This window comes from Bombus pyrosoma, linkage group LG10 (genome assembly GCF_014825855.1).
Source record: "Bombus pyrosoma isolate SC7728 linkage group LG10, ASM1482585v1, whole genome shotgun sequence".
Taxonomy (NCBI): Eukaryota; Metazoa; Arthropoda; class Insecta; order Hymenoptera; family Apidae; genus Bombus; species Bombus pyrosoma.
The window spans coordinates 1,462,399-1,488,524 of NC_057779.1; the positions used below are offsets into that span (position 1 = coordinate 1,462,399).

Sequence of the window (26,126 nt, forward strand, 5' to 3'; positions counted from 1 at the left end):
CAGGAAGTGGCTCGCGTAAAAAGAAAAGCCCCGGTAGCTCGTCCGTGGCGAGTAAGCGAGTGGAGTGGAGTAGTAGGCCAAGTGGAAGTTCCTCTGTGAGTTGCTCCTCTCTTCCGAACGAAGAGAAAGAGAGAAGGATGGCCACCTTTTATTTCGTTCGAGAGAGTAACTGTCAGCCGGTATTTCGCGTGGAGGCAAAATAAAGTATAAAGGGTGTTCGCTGCGTCGTATATATGCGCACGCCGGTATGGACCAAGTTGTTCATTCTCTCTCTCTCTCTCTCTCTATCTCGTAACTGAAGATCGTCTCGGCCGTACTTCACCCTCTCATTCTCCTTCTGCGTTCCCCTTCCTACGCGTACACGTGTTTTTCTCTCTCTCTCTATTCCAAACCCGCGATTCCGTCTTCGTTTCTCCTTTCGCGTCTGCTCGTACGTTCTTCGTCGAATCTGCGTCTCCTTTCGCGTTCCCGGTCCGCTCTCCCGTTGCCTCTCCTTTTTTCCATCGTACATTCTCCCGCTCCTTTAGCCTTGCAGACGCTTCTGGCAGACGAAGCGCGTTTTGTTCTCAACTTCCTTAATTTCACCTTCCGGGGGCCTTCGAGATCTTCGCCCCCTTTTTTTCACGGATCCTTTATTTCCATTCGGCCCTCCTTCCACCCTTATCGAGATAGATCGAACAAGAGGCATAAGAGGATCGTCAATGGAAGAATCGAACGAACGATGCCCTGCGCTCTCGTTAAACGCGAACTGTCTGTTATTTTTTTAGCCCGTGCTACCAGCTGATGACTGTAATTAAGTGGCTCGGCCGTACGCTTTGGCTACATCCTCGGCAGCCTACGACGATGAACGACTACCTCGAGACCACGGGACATTAGCCCGGCCCGTGTATGCTAGAAGACGCGTTTAAGGCGATCGGCGCGCGGCACGCTGCATCGAAAAAGCAAACGAATACGGGCCAGCATCCACAAGCGCGATAATAACCGGCTGCGCACTCTTCGATCAACGTAGAACCGGCATGCTCGCGAGCACGTTTCGCGGCTTGATGCACGATCGTATCTGTCTCTACCGGGCTGGCAAGTACCCTCGCATTTCCAGCGATAATCACGCGAAATGACAGGGATTGCAATCGGGACCGCGAAAGCGAAAAACCGTTTCTCCTCGAGCATGATCGCGTTCGACCCAGTTGCTGTTCATTATAATTGAATGCATCCCCTTTCGGCGAAAGAAAAAACGAAAGGAAGATGACGAGCACGAAGAAAAAATAAAGAGATTTCTTTCCTAAGGCTATGATTATCGTAATTGCTTCATTGGTCCAGATTAATCGACGATAATGGAAATCATGGCTTTCCTTCTTACGAAGTAATTTTTCGACATTTACGTTTCCATAAATTCCGATAAAATATCCATCCGGGATATTGGGTGGCTTGGTCTGGTCCGAACGTGACGCAGTTCCTCTCTGGTTGGGCTCTCAAGGAGACTCGTAACCCGATTAACACCTCCGCCGGTTGATGCACCGGTTCAGCGTGACGGTAGATGCAATCAGCGCATCGGAATGTTTTTTCTCCGCGGTTCTCGTACGAACATCCTTCGAGCCTGGACTTCTTCGTTGCGTCGAAAAGGAATTTTACTCACGTGACCACACGGACCGGCAGAAGCGGCTATACGTGTACACCGCAAAGTTTCTCGTTACTCTCCTGAGGGCCGGCCGCTCGTAAGAGCCGTCGCGACGATCGTCGTGGCAAGTTCACGAACCTTGAACCCTTCTTTAAGCCCGTCGACTCGTTTCGAGAGGCCCGCGTGACTGGCGATCTGCGGATGATTAGCTTTCCGTGTGCCGGACAACTTCTCTCCCATGCTTCGTCCTAAACTTTATTCACATTCGTTTTCTTTTTTATTTGTCAACGTTCAAACGATTCGGTCGTTCGTAAATTGCTCTAATTTTCTACTATACTCGGCCATTACCTAGAAACGTTGAATTTTTCGGTGTTATTGTATACATTAGCGACGGTGTACGTTGATCCGTGTACACGTATATTTGTGTAAGTTGTCCGCGCGAGTCGCAGGGTTAGATCGTCCCCGGTGAGTCACGGAGTCGCTGGAAAACAGAGAGATCTTGGTGTGCATGATCGATCTGCATCTCTCGTCGTGGTCGTCTACCAGAAGACGGAGACGAGCCAGACGAGAGGAAGAGAGAGAGGGAAGCGACGTGACCGCGAAAACACGAATAGCATAGGAATGTCACGAAAACAATGTCGGCCACCTGACCCGCGCCCTACCAGCCGACGACGACGGTGTGCCAAGGGGTCTCTTTCTCTTTCTCTTTTTCCCTCCAACTCCGATCCATAGAGTATTCCACTCTCTTTCTCTCTCACGCGTCGATTACAAGTTTTCTCGGCCGCCTGAGCGCAACGTCACGGAGTCGCCAGACCCCCGACGAGACTGCGAGATTGAGAAACGCTGTCGAAGAACGAGACGGGCCGACTCAAGGCCGCACCATGGTCCCACTCCCCCGCCAACCAAGAGTCCGAGTCAAGGGCGTTCCCCCACCAAGTTAACCAGTTATGAGTCGGGGAGACCCAGCGAGAGAGACCCTCCTCTCTGTTGCCTCTCCATCTGCGGATTCTCCTTCCTCGTCTCTCCTTTATGGGCCCCGTTCTTCTCTTTCTCTTCTCCCTTCTCTCCCCGTCTCATCGCTAGAGAGTCTTTCTCCCGGTGAATCTTGTCTCGTCCCTCTCCGCGATTATCGACTCTCTCTCCGGTGTGCCGTGTTTATCGTGCGATTTTTTCTCCGATGCTCACTCTGCTCCACCGTTTTCAGCTTCGTTTCTGTTTCTTCGCGGATGGAAGAGGACAGACGAGCCTTTCTCCCTCTCTCTCTCTCTCTCTCTCTCTCACTCTCTCACTCTCTCTTTGTGCAGCCCTTTTTGTTGTTTCTGTCGCGGTTCTCGCGCCTCTTCCTCCCGGTTAATCGTCCTCTCCGTTGCACTCGGACCGATTCGTATATTTATCACGCACTTCTCTCCTCGTCACTCCTTCTCGGTAGAGGCTCCTTGTTCCGTACATACTCGTATCAGCCATCCTCTGCTCTTCTTCGTACTCGATTCGTTCTATCCTCTTTCTCTTCTGCGGACCACTGCCGCTGCTGCCGTTGCTGCTGTTTCACGGATGATTCTCTCTATATTCGTCGTCGTCGTCGCGTCGGTCTCCCACGTGAAGCGGCGCGTAAGCGCGTTCGTCGGGAGCCCCGTGAGCCTTCCTTTTTCTCGTTCTACGCCGTTTTTCGGCCATTCTCCAGACTCGAGGGTTCACAGAGTTCGCGCTATCGCGCGCGCGCACCTCTCCCGATGGCATCTCGTTATCGCGACGCTTATTAGAAAGACGCGCGAATGGCTCGCGACGGTGCAACGATCGAACGTTTAAATCTCGATGATGTCAGAGTCAAATTGGAAGAGGAGAAGTCGAGTTTCTGCCACGAGAGACACGTCCATCGATCAAGATCGTGGAATCGAGCGACGTTCGCGAAGAAAAAAATAAAGTACGCTGTGTGTTCGTTTGCTCGATCAATCCGCTTTTCGATTGCCGATATCGTTGCGAGAGAGTTGCCTCGCTCGTCGGCTGGATTCTTCTCTTCCCCGGGCAACATTCTTCATCCGCGTGGAGTCCCGACGGGTTTTCGGGCATGCATGACGATCCATCATTCTTCGCGCCGTATACCAATGCCTCTCGCCCGCTCCCATCCTTCGCCGTACGTTTTGCACCGAGTCCTGGCCAGCCTCGTTGCGCGTCTATTTCGAAACCTATGGATTAATTCGGCTGTGATACGGTCGATCCGCGTGAGACCACGGCTGCGACCGACCTCCTCTCTTTCGATCGTTCGTGACTTTTTATTTCTTTCGAGGATAATCGAAACGCGAGTGTAAGGATTTTAACCCCTAACCTTGTGATCTCTTTAGTAGCTGTTTAGGCATCTAGTATATATGCTATTTGTATTAATAATTTTCAGCCGGAAGATTCGGAGCCGAAGTTTTAAAGTCTAAACGAACGTTTGTCACGAGTAGAACTAGAGAACCAGCAGAGGTAGAGTTTTTGCAACGAGCGTGAGACTCGGTATTCTCACGGATTAGATCCATAATCTATGTATAATCGATCTATAGCTATGAACAAAGGGAAAAGTTATTTCATGCTCTTCCTTTCTGCTTAAGAAATTCGAGCACTGGTAGCAGAATTAAACGACATTTTTATTAACGTTGACGATGTATCGCTGTAAATAGATTCCTTTTTCGAAGCGAGCAGTTTGTTCGGTAGAACCGGTTCCCCGATATGACGCGAATAAATCATACATCGATTAGAGAGAACAGAAAGACCGGCGTTCACCGATTCAGAAAGAAGTGACCGAACGCGTGACCATGATTTTCCCGTCGAAAATTCGTTATCCGTTTGCTAATTAAATTCCACGTGTTGAAGGATCGTTATAAACCATCGATCGAATGATCTATGTTCGGGTCGGTCGATTAACGCGATAAATATCGACCGTTTAATTAAAATCGTATCGATCGCGGCATAATCCTCGGTATCGAAATTTGGATCGGCGAAACGAAGCCGTGTGGCACGATGTAATCGTCGAAGGGGGACAGGCCAGCAATGAAATCCGATCGAAACATCGGTAAAGGCCCGTAATTACCGGTCCGATATACGGTGCTACTTCTCTTTCCTCTCTTCCTTCGACATTTCTTTCGTTTCTTTCTTTTCTCGTCTTCCCTCTTTTTTTTTCATTTCTTCGCTTCTTCTTTTTCTCTCGTTTTCTCCTCCTTTTTTCCGCTCGATTTTTTTCTTCTCATGAATTTCGCTGCACTCATTCTTGCATCACCTTGCCGGCCACACCGGGGCCCCGACGAGCAGGACTCCATTCAAGGACACAATATTCAGAAACCGAAAGTGCGATCACGCGAAAATCTAACGTCTCGCCGAACCGGTCTAACCGGATTCGGTGTACGGCTGGTTAAGATGGTACGGCGATCGGTGAGCCGCGTAAACTCGTTCCTCGTCATTTTTGGCAATAACAACATTAACGCATCGCTCTGGCCGACTAGCAGCCCGCCTCGAATCGCTCTCTTATCGTTCGCTGATTTTATACCCATAGCCTTGTGTGTCGGAGGTCGATATACGGTGTCACCAGTCGATCGTCTTTAAATCATATCTCGTCACCCTTAAACTCTGCGCGTTTCTTCTCCTTTTCCTCCTTTCTGTCTTTCTTTACTCCCGTTCTTTCTTTTTTAAAACTTTAATTACCACTACCAGTAAATCGTTGGCAGCGAGATGCAACGACCGAAACGATTTAAACCATCCGCAGTATCGTAACTTACGATTTAACCATTCCCTTTCTCCGATCAAGTAGCCGTACCTCTTTTTGCCCCTTTACGAAAGAGAACGCTCCTGCTGACCGACAAATCCACCGCAATTTCTTCGTAACAGGTGTTCGCCAGGATAGAATCGCTCCTGAAACACAGACGATGCAAAAAGAGAAACAGTGTTCGATTTGGAAGATACAAAGACGGCATTTCTCTCTCTCTCTCTCTTTCTTTCTTTCATATTTGAAGAGGAAGATTCGGTCCCCGTGTGTTTCTTAATCCTTGGGAATTTTTCGCTACATGTTTCGCGACCAGGTATTCCATGCCATTCCACGATACCTTCGAGCCATTTCGATTTTCATCCGTTTCTCGCGGCGTAACAGAATCGCGCAGACTTGGCGCAGACGGGAAAGACTCGCTTTTGTAGCCGTGCGCCGGTCGTGAAGTTGGAAAGTCAAGTGCAGTCGCGCACCTCCTCGCAGACGGCAGAGTTTCTCAAACTCGTTATGCCCGGCCTCGTGAGCGCGCGTTTGTGAATCGCTCGAACTTTTCGATCGATCGGCACTGTATTCCGACATCGCTTTGTTGGGCCGGCTCGTAGCCGTGTTTCTTTCCAGTCATTCGATGGTCATCGATCGAATTTCGTCGGCGGAGTTTGTTCCCCTCTTTTCGAACCGTTTTCTGTACGAATTTTAATTCAGCCTGCCCTCTCAGGAATTTCAAACGGACCTTTTCAGGGGAATAGATGGTTTCATGGAATAGAGAGGTTCCCTGAAAGAATGAGTTGGAAACGAGAAACGAGGCCTCTCTGTATGAAACTTGGTCTCCAAGTAGGCGAATTAATCGTACTTCAGTTATGATCGATATTCGATCGGTATGATCAGTCTGGCTACTCGCGAGTTCAAGAATCTATCGTCTCAATATTATGAGCGTACAGGAAGGAATTTATAATCGAACGTAGCATAATCCGCATGTAGCATAATTGTCGTAGATCAATTCAGAAACGACGTATCAAGCTCGGAGTATAATCATTTGTTGCATCACCGTTCGTCATCTTAATGTAATTTAGTCAAAAACCAAAAAGGGAAGGCAACTTTTTCACTGGAAAAGTGGAGATTTCCATATTAACGATTCTCATTTTATCGAGTCAAAAGTACACCGAAGATCTCGTGTTATACTCCGAACGAATGAAATTATCCAACTTTGAACAAATTCAAGTGGCATCCCACATGCGCAATTAATTTTCTCAAAGAAAATCCGACCTCTCTAAACCGACTTCGTATCTTCTACTCTTGGAGCGAGTATACTCGAAGCTCTGAAACCGCATCAAACGTTATCCACCTTCGATTTCGTTTTTCCAATACACTTGCAGCGAACCCGGCGAACTTTCCACGATGGGAACGAGATGTTAACGCTCGCCCGTGTCGTTTTTCCGCGTTTCGACCGGAGAACCGCTGCGGCCCACTCGGTCTCGATGAAAGCAAATGGCTTCTGCGCCCGCATGGCCAAGAGATTTTAATGTACAATTCCGCGTAATGGAGTTTAGCGTCTTCTTTCGCGTCCACGTGTACTTACACACGGTAGACCGTATTAGCCTTAGTCGCTTGCAACGTGTGTGCGTGCGCGCGCCGCGCAAATAATCCAAATCAAGACCGCGAACCCCGCGTTCTGACAAGTGGCCGTTCTGACGTGGCCGTGCAAAACTGGTTGCACCGCGATGGAACTGTGTTTTCGAGCCGCTCGTTCCACCCGGGATTTACGACGGGCCGAATTTATTCCACCGGTGAATTGATATTCGACGCCGATTCGCGCACTAGTAATAACAATAATGGCGATAGTAATGGATTGCCTCGAAAATCGAAGAGAAAGCCAGTGATAAAAGACAAGTAAATGCGATTAAAAACAGCCGATTATTGCGAATGCAATAGCGACGGTATAATGATAAGTCAGCTGATAGACGAGAACAGTAAATCTTGGTCGTTTTACAATTTTTTTACAATTAGTATAGGTTGTTAGAGGATTGGTTAACGACGAAATTAATTTCGGCGCGTCGATGGGCCCCTTATTTCCCTCTGGATTATATTTGCGTTCCTCTTTGTTCGTCGTCGTAGCGAATCTCTATGGAATAAACTTAATAAAATCGAAAAACTAAGGTACAGAGATTACAACGAGTTGGTGTGTCTGGGTATTAAAGAAAGAAAAAACAACGGTGCAAGCCGAAAGAAACACAGGCTGAGAAAACAAAGAAAGTAACGCGAGTGGTTCGACACCGTCTATTGAGATCTCTTTCATTATATTCGCAACTGATTGTTCCTTTCCTTGTATTCCTCTCGCGAGAGACAAAAGCTCTAGCCAAGAACCGGTGAGCTGTAAGCGACTCTGAAAATCATCAAGAAGGGCTTGTCTCTCCTTCTCTGTCAACGCCTCTAGGTTCTACTTCCTAAGTTTTATCGTGTAGAAAGAAAAAAAAAAGAAAGAAAAGAAGGAAAGTAAGAGGGAATATCAGTAACAATTGAGAAAACGATGAAAATACAGAGCACAGAATACTCGATGTATATAACTATATGGCGAAGCCTGATTCACGCTCTTGAACGCTCGGTCGGGCGTTCGATTAATTACGAGTCGAATGGCGTACGATGCATCATCGGGCCTGGTAGAGGATTAGAGCGGCGAGGGAATGGAACCGACAGACTGGGGACAGAGAAAGAGTATGAAGAAGGAGATACAAAGAGCGAGAGAGTATCGAATCTGAACAGGAATTCTGATCGGTATCTTTGGAAGCTGACGGAGTTCGAGGTGAATCGGGCCCGCGCCACCGAGACATTCGTCAGTCACAAAATATACACTCAATCACAAAAGTCTACGTACGTTCAACGAAATTCGTGTATTCGAGTGATGGAAGGAAATTAAAACACGTCCACGTTTACGTATCGATACAGAGTTACTTCGAATTTGCTCGCTATTAACGTATTACCAGAAGAAATTATTATACAAAATTCTTGAAACAAGAAATTGCACGAGAAATTGCACAACCTTTAATTCGATCAATGCCAAGAAGATTGGAAGCGATTATTGATACCCACGGGGAACGTACAAGATATGTATTAACATAATTAAGGCTACTTTTTTGATCATTTTGCGAAATTATATCTGGTATACGTACACTTTTTCCTTTTAATAAGCGTAATAATTCGGATTATTTTTTTTTTTTTTAAATATCTGCCCAAGCTGAACGAATACAAAATTTGACGAGAAATTTTGCTACGGCTAACGTCTTTGTTCTGATATTTTAGATCTAAGGGACGTATCTAGACTTTTGTGACCGACTATATTTTTATACGAGTATATACAATAAGTGGAATGGAATTCTTTTGCTCTTCCCACTCCTTAAATTATTATTAGGAACCTGGCTTCTCGGCATAACTTTGCATGTGATCCGAACAGCAACGAGAACTAGACCTAGACTCGACCGAAGGGGAGAGGAAAACACAAAGAAATCATAGAGGGCAGGGATGGAAAATGAAATTTGCGATGTCGTTCACGTGGCCCATGTTGCATAGAAGCGCTGCAAGATGCTTGGAAATGAAAAGAAACGTAAAATAAAATGTAAAGCAGAGAAAAAGAAGAGCGTAATGAAGAGAGTACATAAGAAAAAATAGATTTTATTCAAAAATTTATTGTGATCTTGCGAGGAGTTTTTTGTTTTTCGTATGTTTTTTTTGCATTTTTTTTCGTCTTTTTCCTTTTTTTTTTTAATATAAGGAAAGTTGTTCCATTATTTTTTTTTCTATTTCTCTGTTCCTCTGTGCGTCGCTCTCTCGTCACAGTGCGTTCATACAAAACAAAGTGGGCGGTTTGATCGAGCGTCGAATCTTCCATCCGTGACCGCAGAGAGATCGAACAGAGAAAATACAACACGGTAGAAAATGCAACAACACAAGAATTTCGAGCTAAAGTAGTCGTCTTGAAGAAAAAAAAAGAAAAAAAAAATTGATAAAAACACATGTCGAATAAAATGAAACATTTTGCGCACGAATTAAGGAGAAACACAAAGAGGTCAGTCTTGGCTCAGTGGTTCGCTGCTCTCGTGTAAATATTATAAAATCGTAAATAAAACGGTATAATATATATATATTTATATATATATGCATCACCGGCGCCAAGCGCACACTTCGGTGATTTGATTCTTCCTCCGTAATCCTTTTTTTTTTTCCTTTTTTTTTTCTTTTTTTAACGTTTTTAAAACTCTTTACATTTACGATCGTGCGAGTTCGTGTATACATATAAAAATCTATATATATATTTATATATAAATAAGACGCGAGCTACGCGTGCGTTGAAACACTAAGTACACGCGAGAAAATTGATCACTGTCCTGTGAACGATGGAAGCAAAATGGAAAAAAAACGTGCGTTGAAACGAACTTCCATAATAGGAGTAATAATAATAATAACAATAATAATAATAATAATAATAATAATAATAATAATAATAATAATAATAATAATAATAATAATAAAAAGGCTCAAACGAGGGAACAAAGAGAAACGAATTTCTTTCGTCTCGCCGTGCGTCTGTCGTTCCTTTCCGCGTTACGACACGTCGAAACGGAGTAGCACGCGTGTTCAAACGAGCTTACGAAACGTGGAGAATTACGCGTGAACAAGTAACGTTAACGCGAACCAGCTTTCAATTACACGGAAACATTCGAGACAAAAGGACATCGACGCGGAAAAACGGGTAACGCGTAACGCGTCTTCCGCTTGCGATTTCGCGACCAATTTTTTTCCCGACATTTTCTTTCATGTTTTTTTCCCATTCGGTTTTTCCTCTTCTTTCTTTCTTTTCTTTCCTTTTTTTTTGTTTTCTTTCGCTAGAATGTGAGCGACTATTTTTCAAGCAAAACTCGCATAGTTTTCAACGCACCGCGGCACGATCCTAAGTGTACATATGCACATCCGTAATGTATTGCACCTGCATCAGCGTCCGCATCGAAAATTTTAAAGCTAAATTTTGAAAGCGAGATCTCGTGTGTCGAAGTGGGTGTGTGGTGGTCGTGGTGGCATTGGTGATAGTCTTTGTGCAACGAAAAAAAAAAAAAATTTAATCGCTGGTACGCCGGTTATAAATTAATAGTACATATAAAACCGAGATTTCGTGTAAAGGTGTGTCTCGTTCTCTCTCTAGATATATAAAAAAAAAAAAAAGAAAAGTGAAAAACAAAACGAACGCGAACAGAAGTATACGAGTTATCTGCGTAAAAACTAGAGAGGAATTAAAAGAGGAAAGAGAGGTGTTCCAGGTCGCGTCATCCTGTCGCGAGGCTTGGCCCCGTCTGCGGGGTCGTGAGCCCTGAGTCTTATAAAGGGAGAGAAAAAACAATAATTTACATTAATCGTTATATAGGTAATAATATATAAAGCTTATAACCTAATCTATGTTGAGCATTCAGTGGACGACACGGGATGACGCGGCCCAACGCGGCCTCTCTTCGGCTCTACGTCTTGAAAGCACACAACCGAGATTAGATTTCAAAGAGACGAGAACAAAAGAAGAAAAAAGATACGTAGTAAGACAAAATTACAAAATTACAATAGTAATAGTAATAAAAAAAAAAGGAGATAAAACAAAATTGGAGAAACACAGATCGCCTTGTTCTTCCCATTTAGTGTATACAGACGTGAAACGTTTGCGTTCTCTGTCGCGAAGAAAACGTTGCGACCCGTATCCGCGATTCGATTCTTCTTTCTCTCCATGTTTGTTCATCCTCGCTCTCTTTCGCATTCTTCGCGTCCGTATATATTTACTCTTCTCTCACACTCTCTCCTCTCTCGATGAAACGTGCAACAAGTGATAAATATAAAAGACAAAAAATAAAATGACAAATAATAAATGCATCGTAGCGGTAGGCAGCAGTAACAGTTATTTAACAAAGTTGGTCGGTGCAAAAGAGCGGCCGGACGACGTCGGCTATCGCGAAATAGTTATTCGATCGACGTCGGGACGACGCGCGTCGTTTTCTTTCTCTTCTATCCGTTCCCTATCCGCGATATTTGCCAGCGATAGAGGCAAGCAAGAACGTTTCACGATTCCTCTGGTTCGATTCGGTAAAAAGCCGGCCGACTGTCGGCCATTCTACGCGTAGTATACTTACACACGCGAGAAAAGACCAGATAATCCACGAACCCGATTACTCGTCGTGCATACTGTACACATTAGAATAGAAAAGTCGCTTATAAATAAACATTATCGTAACATCGTATACGTCGACGCTTATCGTGCACGACGATACCATCTCGTGGATCATCCGATCGTGTGCATATACACGCTTTCATGATTGTTCTCCGCGCTCCGTCTTCCATTCTCTTCTTTTTTTCTATTTTGTCTCTTTATCTCGCTATAGTGAATCGATATCACAGTACTTCCCCTCCGCCCTCTTTCTTTTCCTCTTGCTTTTACGTTTTTTTCGTTCTTCTTCTACGTCTTCTTCTCTTTTTTTTCTTTTTCTGTGTGTTTTTTTTTTGTTTTTCGTCGTTTCTTTGCTTCATCCGCGCTCTGACGACGCTCGTCGGAGTGTTTCGTCGATCGAAATGGCACCACACAAGGTTCTGACGTCGTCCAACCACCCGAACCAGTTTCGCAGCAGTTCGCAACGAGTTCTGCGACCGGCACGTATACACGGAACTTAAAAGTAAAAATATAACGCGTCCCTGTCGTCTCGGGCCAGATCAGCTGGCTATCGCGCTTCGTTTTCTTTTTTTGCAAAAAAGTACATTCGCGAAAAGGTATAAAATATTTTATATATATAATATATATATAAAAGGATTAAACAGAGTTAAAAATCAATCGGATTTCTTTCGTCCCTGCGACACGCTATAAATACATATATGTATATATCACACGGCCGATTTTTTGACTGCGAGATTAGAGGATAATAAGCATAAGCACTAGTAGTCGGAATTATTTCGATAAAGAATAATCCGTATAAAAAAGAAAAAAGTATTACAAAAAGAGGACGTAAGGAAACGTCTTAACAATGTCGGACATTGAGGATCAAAGAACGTTCCGTACAGTCGACGGGGGTCGCGAAAAAAAAGAAGAAAACGAGGAAAAGTACGGCAAAAAGTGTGGAAGGGTGACAGCAAAAAAGAGAAGGGAAATCTCTATTTAGAAAAAGAAAGGAAAGAACGATACCAACCACTGCACCGTATGCAAAAATCTCTCGCGATAGAAACTTAATAATAATTAATTAACGGCGATAATAATAAGATACGAGATGATATATCGTTATATTGAATACGACGAGTTAGAACAGATGGTAAAAAAACAAAAAAAGAAAATATTCGTTCGTATCTACACTTTTTTTTTTACAATAATTAGTCGTCTTTCTCTTTTTCCTTTTCTCGTCTCTTCCTATTCTCTATCTCCAACTCTGTTTCGACAAACATACTAAAACGAGTATCTTTTTCTATTCGAAAACAATCTTCCCTGGCCTGACGATATATTCTTTTGCCCTGCGAAAAACAAAAAAAAAAAAAAATTAAATGGTCAGCCACGCCCGAAAGGATCTTAATCCCATTCGCACGAACAATTTTTTTACTTTTTTATTATCGCGTTCTCGACGAAATAGAGAAAAAACATGCGAAAGATGCGTTAAAAATATGGTTGAAAAAAGATTCCCGTTTGAAGAATTCGATCGAGTTTTTACGTGAAACCTAATGATCCAATCGCGTCGCGTGCAGAACCGCCACTCGTGTAAGAAACGACATAATAAGCAAAAGAAAAAAGAAAAAAAAATCAAATTTCGGAGTTATACGAAACGAAAACCTAAAGAGAAATTGGAACGGCGTCAATTAAGATGTTCGACACGATTGTTTAACGACCGTATTCAATGAGCGATTTTCTTTCGATGGAGTGTGGTCACATTTTATTCGTCGATCGACAAACACCTAATAAACCAATTATTATTTCACTGGCGAATAATATTTCGCTCGTCCACGCGAAATCGCCCTGTCGTTCTGTCGCGAAACGGAAAGATTGAATTATTGTTTTCACGCGCGGCACGTATTTTTCGACGAGCGAAAATTTAACCGAAAAAAAAAAGAAAATATAAATGACCGATGAATAAAAAAAAAAAAAGAAAAAAGAGAAGAGAGAAACAAGATTTGCAGTTGACGCTGGAAAGTTTTCACGATTATCAGAGGTTTCCGTTTAAATCTTAAATGATGTCGATCAGTTGCAGTCGCAAGATATTTCGGAACTTTGAAACGATCTGTAGAAAGTTTAATAAGATTTTCAGGAAGGCATAAGGATGTCGGCAAACGACGCGATTTTCTATCGAATTTAAGCATCCCGAGAACTCGGCGATTTGAATCGCGAAATGAGGAACGTCGTGAGATCAGTCCCGCTAAAATCGCACAAGGGAAGAGGGACGAGCGAATCTAAAAAAGATCGGGACGTCGACACGATCGACTGTCCCGTGAAATTTTAGTATGTCGTAACAATCATAATACTCGTGAATCACGGAAAATTCCTCATGTTTTCTGAAGAACCTACTCCTTCGTTTTGATCTTTTTCCTTATGTTCTTGTTCGTTTTCTTTTTTAACGCGCACGCAACAACTAAGGAAGAAGTTAATAGAGAGCAACGAGGATAATAATAATATTATTAGAAAAAAATAATAAAGAAAAGTGATTATCAGCGAACGATCACAGCGTCGTCGATTTCTAATTCCCGATTTCTAGCGCTCCCGCACGTCTTTTTTCTTTTTGTTTTTTCCTTTTCTCGCTAACCTATTTTTGTAAACGCGATATAAGTAGATCTTTAATAATTTAATGAGTCGATTAACGTGACGCTTGACGACACGATCACTTCATTCATTCGCTTCTTTCTTTTCTTTTCTTTTCTTTTCTGTTCCTTTAAACTCTCGCCTTTCACCCTTTTCCCTTTTTTCTCTCCTCTTTTCTTTTCCCTTCCTCCTCTTTCCTTTCGGTTCCACTCATCTTCCTTTATTCTTGCTCCTCCCACCTTTAGTACTGTATCAGAGTATCGATAATTGCAGTTCTCAATATAATTATTAATATACCATCCTAAAATACGGTCAAATCACTGCCGCGAGCAGCAATTCCGAGGCACTACAAACAGGCCACAGAGAATATGGCCGCACAATTATTCATCTTCAGATCATCTCTGTGTCTAAATGATAAAAGACTAACTGTAGAACGCCTAATATACGTATAATCGTAATCATATACTTATGCATCTCGTCATCTATAGGTATAGATCATTATAATATATATATATAATATATATATAATATATATATATATAATGTACAATAATTAGAGAGATCACACGTCTTAATATAGAAATTTAAAAGACTATTCTCTAGTACGTTGAAATTTCCTCAATATTTTGTGTGTGTTCCTTTTGTGTTCGTGTATGTATTTCTCTCCCCATTTCGTATCGTTTTCCTCTTAAGTATTGCCACGAAACATTCTTCCTGTTTTACTTCCGTTCTTGTTATTTTCCGTTCGTTACCTTCTGTTCACCGGCTGATGTGATGATAATTGCGTTATTATTATAATTATAATTATTATTATTACTAGTAATTATTATTAGTGTTATTATTAATATTATTATTATTAAGTTCCGGATGAGCGGACTTCACGAGGGTCCTACGAAAGTCTTTTTTATTCCTCTTCTTTTTCCCCCCACAGCTTTACTCCTCTTTCTCTCTCTCTTTCTCTCTCTCTCTCTCTCTCTCGTGCTCTACTCTATCGACTACCCTACTTACGCTACTTCTACGGTGTCTCAGCCTTCTTCCACGTTCCCTCCTCTTTCGCGTTTTTTTTTTCTTCTTTTGCTTTGTGTCGCTTACCTAGTGTTACGTTCAGCACCAATCTGATTTTAAAACCGATTCAAAATATCATCATTATAGTTAATAGAATAATATAACCTGTCGTATAAATATACATTCAAATATTACTATAGTATACAAGAGTCGTACCCTCCCCTCGCGCAACTATCGTCATCGTCAACTTGTCGTACCCCGAAAAGCTATGGCTCAGCACTCTGGGGGGATACGCCGTCCTCGTAAATCCTACCTAATCTCTCTTCTTCCCATTTCACATTTTCACTCACCCTTCTCTTTCATCCATACGTCTATCCTCTCCTTTTCTCTTTTTTTTTTGGCCCTCTCACCTTCCCGCTCTTTCCCTTTCTCCACATCTTCTCCTTCCTCCTTCGTTTCGCCTTTTTTCTCTCTCTCCTATTTCTCTCATGCCTTAGCGATTCTACCCACTCGTACACTCTCCGTCTCTCTTCGTTCTACCCTCGATTTTGCTCACGCATTCGCAACACTTTCTCTCTCCTTTCTTCTCATTCACACACGGATCCACGCAGCGTTCGCGCAGCCAAGCATGCACTCTCTTGCTCGCTCTTTTTCGCGCCATTCCAACATTTTTTTTTTTTGCTCTTCCTCCACTCGGTTTTGTTTGTTCGTCGGAGTGAACGGCTTTACATATTTACAGGCATTCTTCTCGTGGTCGTGTATTCACCTCCCTCTCGAGGCAACGTATCTTCCTCCCATCACCTATATCTCTTTCTTTTCCTTCTTCTCCCTTTCCCTTTTCTCTTTCTTTTTGTTCTTTTTGTTTCATTTAAACATAGGCAAGTTAGATATCGTATCACAATCGTTATCAATTTTTTTTTTGTTTTGTTTGCTTCTAATCTGGTCGTCGAATCGAACATCCTCAAACCCGTGCGTGTTAGCCGAAACACGTCTCGATTACGAGTTTCGCTTTACGTATACTTGTTGCTTGTGTGTCTGTCTGCCTCTGTGTCTGTGTATGCGTGTGTTTGTGTGTGTTTGTGTTTGTGTGTGTGTGAGCGGTGTGACGAACGACACCTCGGACGGCCTGCCTGCCTGCGCGCGGAACCACCGAACTCTCTCGAGCTATTCGCTTATCGACGAAAAAAACGCGAGAAGGTACGTCGTTAATTCATTAATATATAAAAAATACGTATGGGGGGGGGGGAGGAATAGACGAGATTCTTCGTTGGTTGAGTCACCATTTTTCTGGCGCCAGTGATCAGCTCGACGATGAACGACACAACGACTCTCGCCTTCCTGCACGATCCAAACCTCCGTATCTCCGCGAACTCCTTTCTATAATCGCGTAGCTCGTTCGTTCGTGACTCGGTTCGTGTCAGTTAACACAGTCCCTTACTCTTATTTCCATCTTGCGTTTAGAACGCAATCGCGTAGAACATCAGTGGTAGATGCACGGTCTCGGTCGGTTGCTTCCGGTGAATCGCGGTATATTCGTCAGGTAACGATGATCAGTGATCGAAAAGAAGAACAAGTTGCCATTGTGTGAGGTTGTGGTTGCTGGCGAGCTTCGCGATTACTTACGATTGGTTCGCGTAACGAAGGATAGCAGGTTGGGACCGCACAAGTAGAAACGGACCACACTAGTCGGACGAGGATACAGTCTATTGGTAATAAGAGTAAACGCGTTCAACGATCGACGTACGCGAACGTGTTGTACCGAAACGTACGCGCACACGTATACACACACGCGGACAGTCCGTTTCTCGACTCGAAATCGTACTACAGAAACGAAGAGAGACGATAGATCGAAGAGCTAAGAACGAGTCGCGGTGTCGATCACCGTCGAGCTGAGGACTAGCTGGCGACGCGTTCCGAGGCTGTGCGAAGCAATGGAACGAGGAAAGTAAGCGAACTGCGAAACGAAAAGAAAGAGCCTAGTAAATGCACGATAAATGTCACGGGTAGTGTTGCTGGATCGGCTGGCTGCATCGGTGCGACGCGGCACTCGACGTCGTTGAAGCGGCGGCTGCGGCGGCGACGGCGTCGGTTTGTAACGCGTGACCGAAGCATCGCTGAAATCTCAGCGGTATTCCTGCTTGCTAGTAGGCGGCAGGATGGACGGTTAGTCACTGCGGCGGCAGACCGGTCGGTGGTTTGAATTCGCCGGCAACGGATACCCCGTTCGCCTGGGCCGGGAACTGCGCCGTCGACACTGGCGGCTGATGATTGAACGCGGGCGCGTAACATTGCGGGAAATAGAGCTCCGGCTTCACCACCGTCGGCGTAAGACCTCTAGGTACAGGGACAGGGCCTAAACCAGCCGGTGTACCGGGTGGTTTCGAGTCGCTGCTCGAGTTCCTACGCACCTTGGCCGCGTGCGGATTCATATGGTTGTCGATGTGCTTCTTCACCTCTGGCTCGGTGGCGAAACGCCGCCTGCAGTTTGGCATCGGACAGCAAAACGGCCGGTCACCCTGATGGGTGCGCGTGTGCTGATCCAGTATCGCCTTCTGACGGAAATCTTTGCCGCACTGTTGACACTTGTACGGCTTCTCGCCGGTATGAATGCGCAAATGTTGATTCAAGATGGTACGTTGACGGAAGTTGCGGCCGCAATAAACACAGCCGTACGGCTTTTCGTTCGTGTGAATGCGAAGGTGTTGGGTCAAGTGCGATTGTTGCCTGAACCTTTTGCCGCACTCCGGGCAAGGATACGGTCGCGATTCGATGTGTATGCAGCCGTGCTGCAGCAGCGTCGATTTTTGCTTGAATTCCTTTTGACAGATCGGACATCGCACGTACAACGGCATCCCCGCGGAGCGACCATGCTGTATCACGTCCGGTAAACAGCTCTTACTACCGCCCTGTTGCTTGATATACTGCAGAGCACCGAAGCTACCTGCGCCGCCGGCACCGAAAACCGCGTGATTCCCGCCCTTCGGGTCCTTGAAGTAAGCGGGATACTGGATGGAATTCGCGTCCGGCGCCGGACTGAACGCGCCCGACTGTGTGTCCGTGTCGCCGAACGTCGATGCCACCTCCTCCTTGCCCTCCTCCGGTGGAAATGGAACATCCTGCGGCCAGAGTGTTGGCGTCATTCCATTCTTGAAGATCAGATGCGGACTCACGTCTGTAACAGACACGAGAACCAAGTTTATGCTCCGCGTTCTCCAGACGTTCGGACTGTGCGGAGGAATTCTACTTTTTGTTAGAAGCCCGGACTACGGTACCACGCGACCACTGAAGAAACAGACAGACTAACTACGAGTGCCCGCCAAGTGGAAAGAACACGTTACGCTGTAATCGAAATGCCACGGCGAATACACCATCGCAACCCACGCAAGCTACAACGTCCTTTGTTCGGTTTCTAATCGAGTTGTTAATGTTAATGAAGCAGCGCGAGACCCACGTGCCCCGTTCGACCGATCAAAGATGGACACCAAGTCCTAGGTCCACCTCCTTCACCATCGCGAGAAGACGCGTTTCAACAGCAGGGAGGCTCTAGCCAAAGGGATGGTTAGATGGCGTTATCGTAAACGTAGATGCGGCATTAGACAGATTTCATCCGTATTTTGTTAAACCATGGCCAATTCGAATCGATGAAGAGAGAGACTTGCAGAGGGCAGAAAGGGTATATATGAATGTAGATTAGGCGAGGATACATTGGGCTGTTAGGGGGAAGAGGCTCCTCTATCTCACAGCTCACCAGCACTCTCGCGTCCAGCTCAACCGTTCTCATTCTTCGGTTGGCCTTTGGCGGCAACGAGGCCGATGTTTCGATCGATTTTACTCGACGAATTCACGAGGAAAACTGCGAAACGAGCAAACGTACGCGATCGCGTCTGTCCGCTAGGAACCGAGACACGGGAAAGGAGACAAAAAGAAAGGGTTAAGCGGAGAAACCAAATGGATTAAAGAAAATGCCAAAAGAACGAAGAAAATCATACGAAGGTGATATCGGGTTAGTGAATAGAGAAATCGTGATCGAACGAATGGAAAAGAAAAGAAAAATGGTAAATGGAAAAAACGGATGACGGCGAATGAATAAAGGTGATGACGACATTATGATTGCGATAGTATCGTAACGTTATATATATATATATATATATGTATATATATATGTATATATATATACATATTCTTGAATACGCATATATATATGCATATATAAGTATTAATATAAATGATGATGAACGATGAAGAGATGAGACGATGGTAGCGGCGGTGGCGGTGGTGATAGCAACAGTAAGAACCGGTGAATGGGTCAGTGTGGTGGACGCCCTCTGGGAGTCTGGGAGGCAGAGAGAAATGCTCGCCTTGGTGTGTGCGGACGTGCTGATTCAGGATCGCCTTCTGACGGAAGTGTTTTCCGCACTCCGGACATTGGTATGGCTTCTCACCCGAGTGGATGCGCAGATGCTGGTTGAGGATCGCACGCTGCCGGAACGTACGCTCGCAGTACACGCAAGCATACGGCTTCTCGTTCGCGTGTATGCGCAGGTGCTGCGTTAGATGCGATTGTTGCCTGAACCGCTTCCCGCATTCTGGACACCCGTATGGCCGACTGTCCGTATGGATCCGCTCGTGTTGAAGCAGCGTCGACTTCTGCTTAAAATCTTTCCCGCACGTCAGACACTTGAACAAACGTAGATCGCTGTTCGCCCCTTTCCCGGACTTGCCGCTCTGTTGCACGATATCCGGCAACCCAGTCGCCATGTTCGGCGCCCCGGGACTTGCGTATTGGTGAGCATCCAAACTGGGTCCGCCGTCACCCTGGCCGAGGGACGTCAGCATGACGCCTGGTTGCTTGAGATAGTGTAACGCGGAGAAGCCACCGGGGGTGAGCATGTGCGGGGGTACCGACGGCGACGGATGCGGCCTGGCATCCTTGAAATAGTGCTGTGGATATTGCTGCAACTCTCCAGCGCCGGGGAAGCAATCGCTGCGATCCACCTCGTGAGGCGTTAGTTGCTGTTGAGGCGAGTGATCCTGCTGTTGCGTCTGCTGTTGTTGTTGTTGCTGCTGTTGCTGTTGAACTTGCTGTTGTTGTTGTTGCTGCTGCTGCTGCTGAACTTGCTGTTGCGTCTGTTGTTGTTGTTGTTGTTGCTGTTGTTGTTGTTGCTGCTGAGAGGTGGCTTGATTCGATTGTATATCGTCGTCAGGTGGGGTTAAGGCTTGAGGCTCAGGCGGTGCCGAGGGGTACGGTGAGGGCACGGGAGAGGCCAACGAAGGCGGGGGACCGCTTTCTCCCTCGACAGGAGGACCACAGGCCTGCTGTGGACTGCCGGACGAGGAGGAGCCCTGCTGTTGCTGTTGTTGCTGTTGCTGCGGGTACAGTCCCCCGTCCTGGAGAGATCCCGGCCCGGGGCCCCATTGCCCCTGGGGTCTCTCCATGTTGTCCTTGTATAATACGTAGGGCGCGCCAGTATCTGGAATCAGACAAGTCGAACGAACCTTTATCGATGCGTGCTCGTGAAAAGTAACAAGCGTCCGTTTTACTTTTGTCGTTGTGCTCTCTAACGGGAATTCGTTCCGAGGGAATTGCTAATTAAACGTTTTTTGGTTCCTTGATTGTAACAGTTGATCGTAAAATACCTCTAATATTATTAGAACAAAGAGATTAGCAAGATTCTTTCGTTTAATTACCAAGCAGTAAAGGGAGAGACGCTCGACGTACGTAAAAGGTGTACGCGTAATCCTATTAATTTCTCAACGTTAACGACCCGGTATATTAGATCAGTAACGGAAGCGTGGCCATATTCTTAACACGCGCCATGGCTGGTTACTAGCAACGAATGTGTGGTATTCGATTCGTCACGCTCGTAAAATTTCAACCCGAGACGATCGCTTTATATGTTGTACGCGGCAAAGTGGAAACACCCTCCCTCTGCCTCTAATTAAGAATCGTTCGGACGTTTCGCGCGCGGCCAAGTCGATTTGTCCGCGAAGAAACTGCCTGGTTCACGAGCAACCCTGCTTTATCGCGTCGCATTTAATCAGCCCACGATCTGTACGCGGTTAAATTCGCGTTTCTTCGCCGCGTGTTCGGCAAACAACTTTTACAGAGAGCAAAGCGAAACATTGTATCGGAGATCGACGGTGTGTGCACACTTTCTAGCACGTCGAATCGACCACGTTCCTGGTCACGCATGGTCAGATACGTCCGGTTCGAGCTTCGCAAGTTCAACGGCTGTTATGCAGGTCGGATGCACGCGGGGATACACGTCCGCGCGAATGATTTATGAAGTGTTCCACTGTATCTGCGATGTCGAATCTCCCTACCCTTCTGTGCGCGCAAAAAACTCAGCCGTCTCCGCCGTACGTATCTCTCCAACCTCGTCGTTTCTTCGCGCCAACGAGAGTATTTCATCCTTCTCGCGTCGTGGGCGTCGCTAGTTTTCGAATACACCGGGAAAAAGAGCGAGTGTATCGATGGTTTACGCGGAATACGAGAAATGACAAACGAACTGTATGGAAATAGAAAAGGTCTGGATCTATCGTTCGAACGACGGAAGCTGTTTAGTGAAAAGTAGATAAACGAAAGAAAACTGGTAGATCAGCTCTTACTATTCTATAGCGTCACATACGTGTTATTAATTACGATTCCCAGACATACACGCTATAACAAACGATTAACTTCGATAAAGTTGATCTAAGGTTAGCTTAGAATTTGCCTGCTCCGTCTACTTATTCTCTCTAATTCTACCAACTTTACTTCTGCTCGATCAACCTATACATGCCGTCCTACTATCTTTCTTAAGAAATTTCAAAGTACATGAACTACCAAAGTAATTTCGAATTCAAGTCCAATCATCTCTCGATCAAAACTAAGTTTCTATCCCTTCTCGGCGGGGGAAAAAATAAAGTAGCGATCGCAGAGGGGACAAGAGGGGTAAGGGCTCTGTCCGTGGAAGGAAGAGCGAGGCAGAGGTTATAATCGTGGCCCCGTAAATAGCATCGCGGCGGGCGACACGCGTCCGCTGCAATCGCGGCTATCACGTACAGTCGCATTACGAGGAGGAAAACAACGGTTCCGCGGCACATCTCGCGATTATGGAATTCGCATTATGCAACGTTACACAAAGTGTGTGTCCGTTTTATCGGATTAATTACCTCGCTCTTTATTCCATTCTTTCGTTTATCCGCGCGGCCGCGCTAACGCCGCCCGCTTCTACCATACGCGGATGCTACTCGCGCGCCTCTTTCAGCCCGTCTTTTGTTTTTGCGTCGGGGATGACGCATCGACGGATTATCTTCGCTGCTCGGGTCCGTTTATTAATATCGAGCCACGCTTTCTTGCGTACACGGCCTCTCTCCTCTTTCTCCCTCTCCCTTTCTCCACTCACGTTTATTCGTGTCTTTTCTTTTTCTTCACTTTTTTTTTCTTCGCCGCTTTTTTTTCGTCATTCCCCTGTCCGCCCCTGGTCCCACGCGATCAAAAGGAAAGACACACGTATCGCCGTAGCACCAGTGGCTTTTGTTGTTCGTTCGCGGACGATACGTTTCAGCGGCGGTGACAAGTGTTATTGAACCTCCCAGCGGAAAAAGATACGACGTTGCGCGGACAGTCAGACCGCGAGCGCTAATTGTTGCAATAACGTCGCGGGAAACGAACTGGCCGGCGTATTACAAGAATTTTCAACGAGCCTCGCTGCGAATGTCTGAGATTTTAGGAAAGATGAATTCGAACGTGAAACATGGGCGAGCCGTTTGAAATGGCACCCGATAGAATTTGATATGGAAAGACGTTGGAAAGATTCTTATCGACAGGCCACTCTACACTCTGCAAGCTTTATTCGATATTCAATTTCGAAATCGTGGAAGTATCGGATATTGAAGAATTATCGAATGAAAATATTTTACACGGGACGCGTACGTGTCTAAAGGTAACGAGAATTATATTTTACGAACGTTAAAGGGTATATCGTCGTCGATCCATGACGATTTGGCCATTAACGTGGAATCGCGGCCGATTCCACGGATCCAGCGATTAATCCAAATTGTACGTGCAACCATCCTTTCTCTGTCTTTCCGTCTCTATCTGGAAACGATGCCTTTTTCCCTGGGCGCAAATGAAAGGAACGAGTTTGCCGCTGTTCATCACGCTCGATTGTTATATATGTCTTCTGATACGGCTGCTTGGCAGCTGATGTACGCTCGCGATCACGGAATCTGCTGCTCGAGGATCGATCTGATTTATGTTTGAACGCCGAGGAATGCCTCGAAAGCTGGAAAACGTTGCCACGTTCGAGCGATTTTTTGGCAAGGAAATTTTAATTTCCATGCATTCTTTCAGTCATATCAATGCGAAGAGTCGTTTTAATTCGGCATAGAAAAATGAAGCGTTACGAAACGTTCGTTAAATTCGATCAGGCTTTTAGATTTAATGGATCATTCGTCAAGTAACATTATATCAAACGAACAAGCCTGGTTTTCCATACGTCGCACCTTTTTAATCATGTTTTCGATCCCGTAAAACGCAACGGCGATTTAATCCATCCCCTCTATCCTATCAAATATTCACCTGAAACGGTGCGCCATTTTCGCACGGATTTACCTCGTAAACATATGTATACAAAGTCCTCCTCCGCTCTGTTACGTAGTCTCCATTTAGTCTCGCTCGAGTTTCTTTCGCGAACGAGAAACGAAGGAAAAGAAAAGCAGCGAAAAGAGAGAAAAGACGAAAAGAAAAAGAACAATTGTCGTAAACGCGATCATTGATTCGTACCGATGAAGTTGGAGCTGCAATGGGACGACTTGAAAGATTGGCGAGGCAAGAAACGATGCACAGCAACGATTCATTTTTTTCCCTTCCACCCCTTTCCATCCTTTTTTCGCTTCCTTATCGCGCGACGTCAGGATTGATCGCCTGCATCTACATAACATTATCGCTTATTTATTCCGCCGGCTGTTACTGAAACGGTCTCCCGTATCATTAATTACGTTAATGAGTTTGCACGAATATACACACGAGTAGATACACGTGTGTGCATGCATGTATATAAATATACCTATGTATTTACACCGGTGTCTCGTAATCAATAAACAAGTCGCGCGATTTGCATTGAGGAGACGCGAGTCGGAAATAGGAATCGCGAGGACGCAAAACGAAAGATTTGTGACTCTTCTCCCTCCTTTTTCATTCTTCGTTCGGGTGCGACTTTCGAAACGACTTCTCCGATTACTATACACGTATGGAATTTCGTTTCTTCAAAGTTTGAATTTGCCAGGCAAACAATCCTGTTAAATAAGTACAAATTTGCTATAAATTACCTACGTTCAATGTCAAAAATGTGTCTAGTAAAAATATCAGAATCTTCTTCTTGGTTCGTCATGAATAATTAAAATGTTCCTTGTATTTGTAATACTTTTATAGAGTTCCAAGCTTACAGTCTATAAGAGATTTTGCCGCCAATGTAAATTTAATATTTCCAGATGATTAAACGAATCTTCTGTTTCAGTCAGAAAATTTTTTAATTCATAAACGACTGTAAAATATATTACAAAAGAAGGAAAGTGTAACGACTCCGAGAACCAACAATTAATTTCGTGAATTAATTTCTATGACTCAGGAGCGATCGAGTTGATTGATCGTTGGGAAAATGTACAGAATGGTATGGAAATGACATCAATTAAATATACATATTAATGTTTCGAAGAAATTGTTTACATGCATAATATATCGACAACGCGTCGACACTTTTGGCTATCGAGAAGTGACGTACCGCGCGTGTTTTTAGACGCGATAAAACTCTCAGATAACGGACAACAAAGTCGACGAAGAAGAAGAAGAAAACTATCCGGTGGAAATGTCTATCGAAACAATAAACTGGCAACGCCGATAAATCCGCTGATTTTCTGTTCGAATCGAATATCTCTACTAGCGTTAATCCGATCTTAATGCTCGTCTTTTAAGGTAAACGGTATATACGTGGATTTATCAGAATATTCGTCTTCGATAACCATGACTTTGAATTCTTTATCTGAATCCACGTTTGCATAATTCATTTCATACGTCGTGATATCTCATGCGATTCCAGGAAACTACGAGAGACTCGTAAGAGTGGATAATCGCGTTGAAAAATCTTGTATGCTCTCGCGTGTGCCATAATAGAAATATTATTAGAAAATTCCAAATGGCTTTATACTAAACTTCTTCCGCGTCGTTTCATAAACTATCAGACATTTCCAAAGAAATTCTCTAACATAGGATAATTATTTTAAAGAATCCTATATACCGCATTTACATATATTATGAAAATCAAAAGAGAATAACATGTCGGTAGAAAATTAACGATACAGTATTTGTACAGTAGCCGGATTTTATATTATATTTCCTCGGCATCGGATGTTTCGCAAGAGGCGTTTCTCGATCTGCAGCCAGTTCTCATTAGCAACATCCATTCGAGCGATACTTCATTGAGCGGAACGGTCTCTCGCCTAACGGGAAACAGGTTGCTCGGCATTTTTCCCGAATTTTCAGATAAGCCGTAAGCAAGATAGTGGCGGTGAGTTGGAGCACGACGACATTGGCGGCGAACGGGGCCGTGCAATTTTAAACGAGGCGCCTTCCGCCACGCAGTTGCCGCGGCCGCCTTGCCGAAGGTTGATATACAGATTTCGCGGTGAAGGTCGGTTTACAATATCCGGTATCCGAGGCTCTCGGTATTTCGCGGTTATATCTATCGTGCTTTCTCTCCGCGAGCACGCCTTCTACGCGATACATCAGACTGCGCAAAAATAATTGCCCCGACCACCACGGAAAGTACGAATTCATCCGGTTTTTTCTGGTCGTCGAATGGCGAGACGAAAACGACAGGCCAACCGTGTTCCGTGGCTTCGTCGTACTCTCCATCTGATACCGAACGTTTTCAACTAATTAACGTTAACGCCGAAGGATACGGTCTGCCACGAAGATTCGATGATTACTGGAGATTAGAGGG

At 45.0% G+C, this 26,126-nt stretch overlaps 2 protein-coding genes across 9 annotated transcripts in view; one reads left to right on the forward strand and one right to left on the reverse strand.

Moving 5' to 3' along the window:
* LOC122571532 overlaps positions 1 to 26,126 on the forward strand; it is a 129,704-nt gene that overhangs the window by 10,206 nt on the left and 93,372 nt on the right. The gene's annotated exons all lie outside the window — the stretch shown is intronic.
* LOC122571534 (myeloid zinc finger 1-like) overlaps positions 768 to 26,126 on the reverse strand; it is a 43,464-nt gene continuing 18,105 nt past the window's right edge. For 4 of the 5 annotated variants that reach the window (XM_043735405.1, XM_043735407.1, XM_043735406.1 and 1 more), the window contains 2 exons: positions 19,500 to 20,612; positions 768 to 18,313 (listed from right to left, as the gene is read on the reverse strand). In XM_043735405.1, coding sequence (XP_043591340.1) covers positions 17,310 to 18,313; positions 19,500 to 20,612 — 2,117 coding nt within the window. In that variant the 3' untranslated portion in view covers positions 768 to 17,309. The remainder of the gene's footprint in view (positions 18,314 to 19,499; positions 20,613 to 26,126) is intronic. The other variant, XM_043735409.1, reaches the window with a different exon arrangement.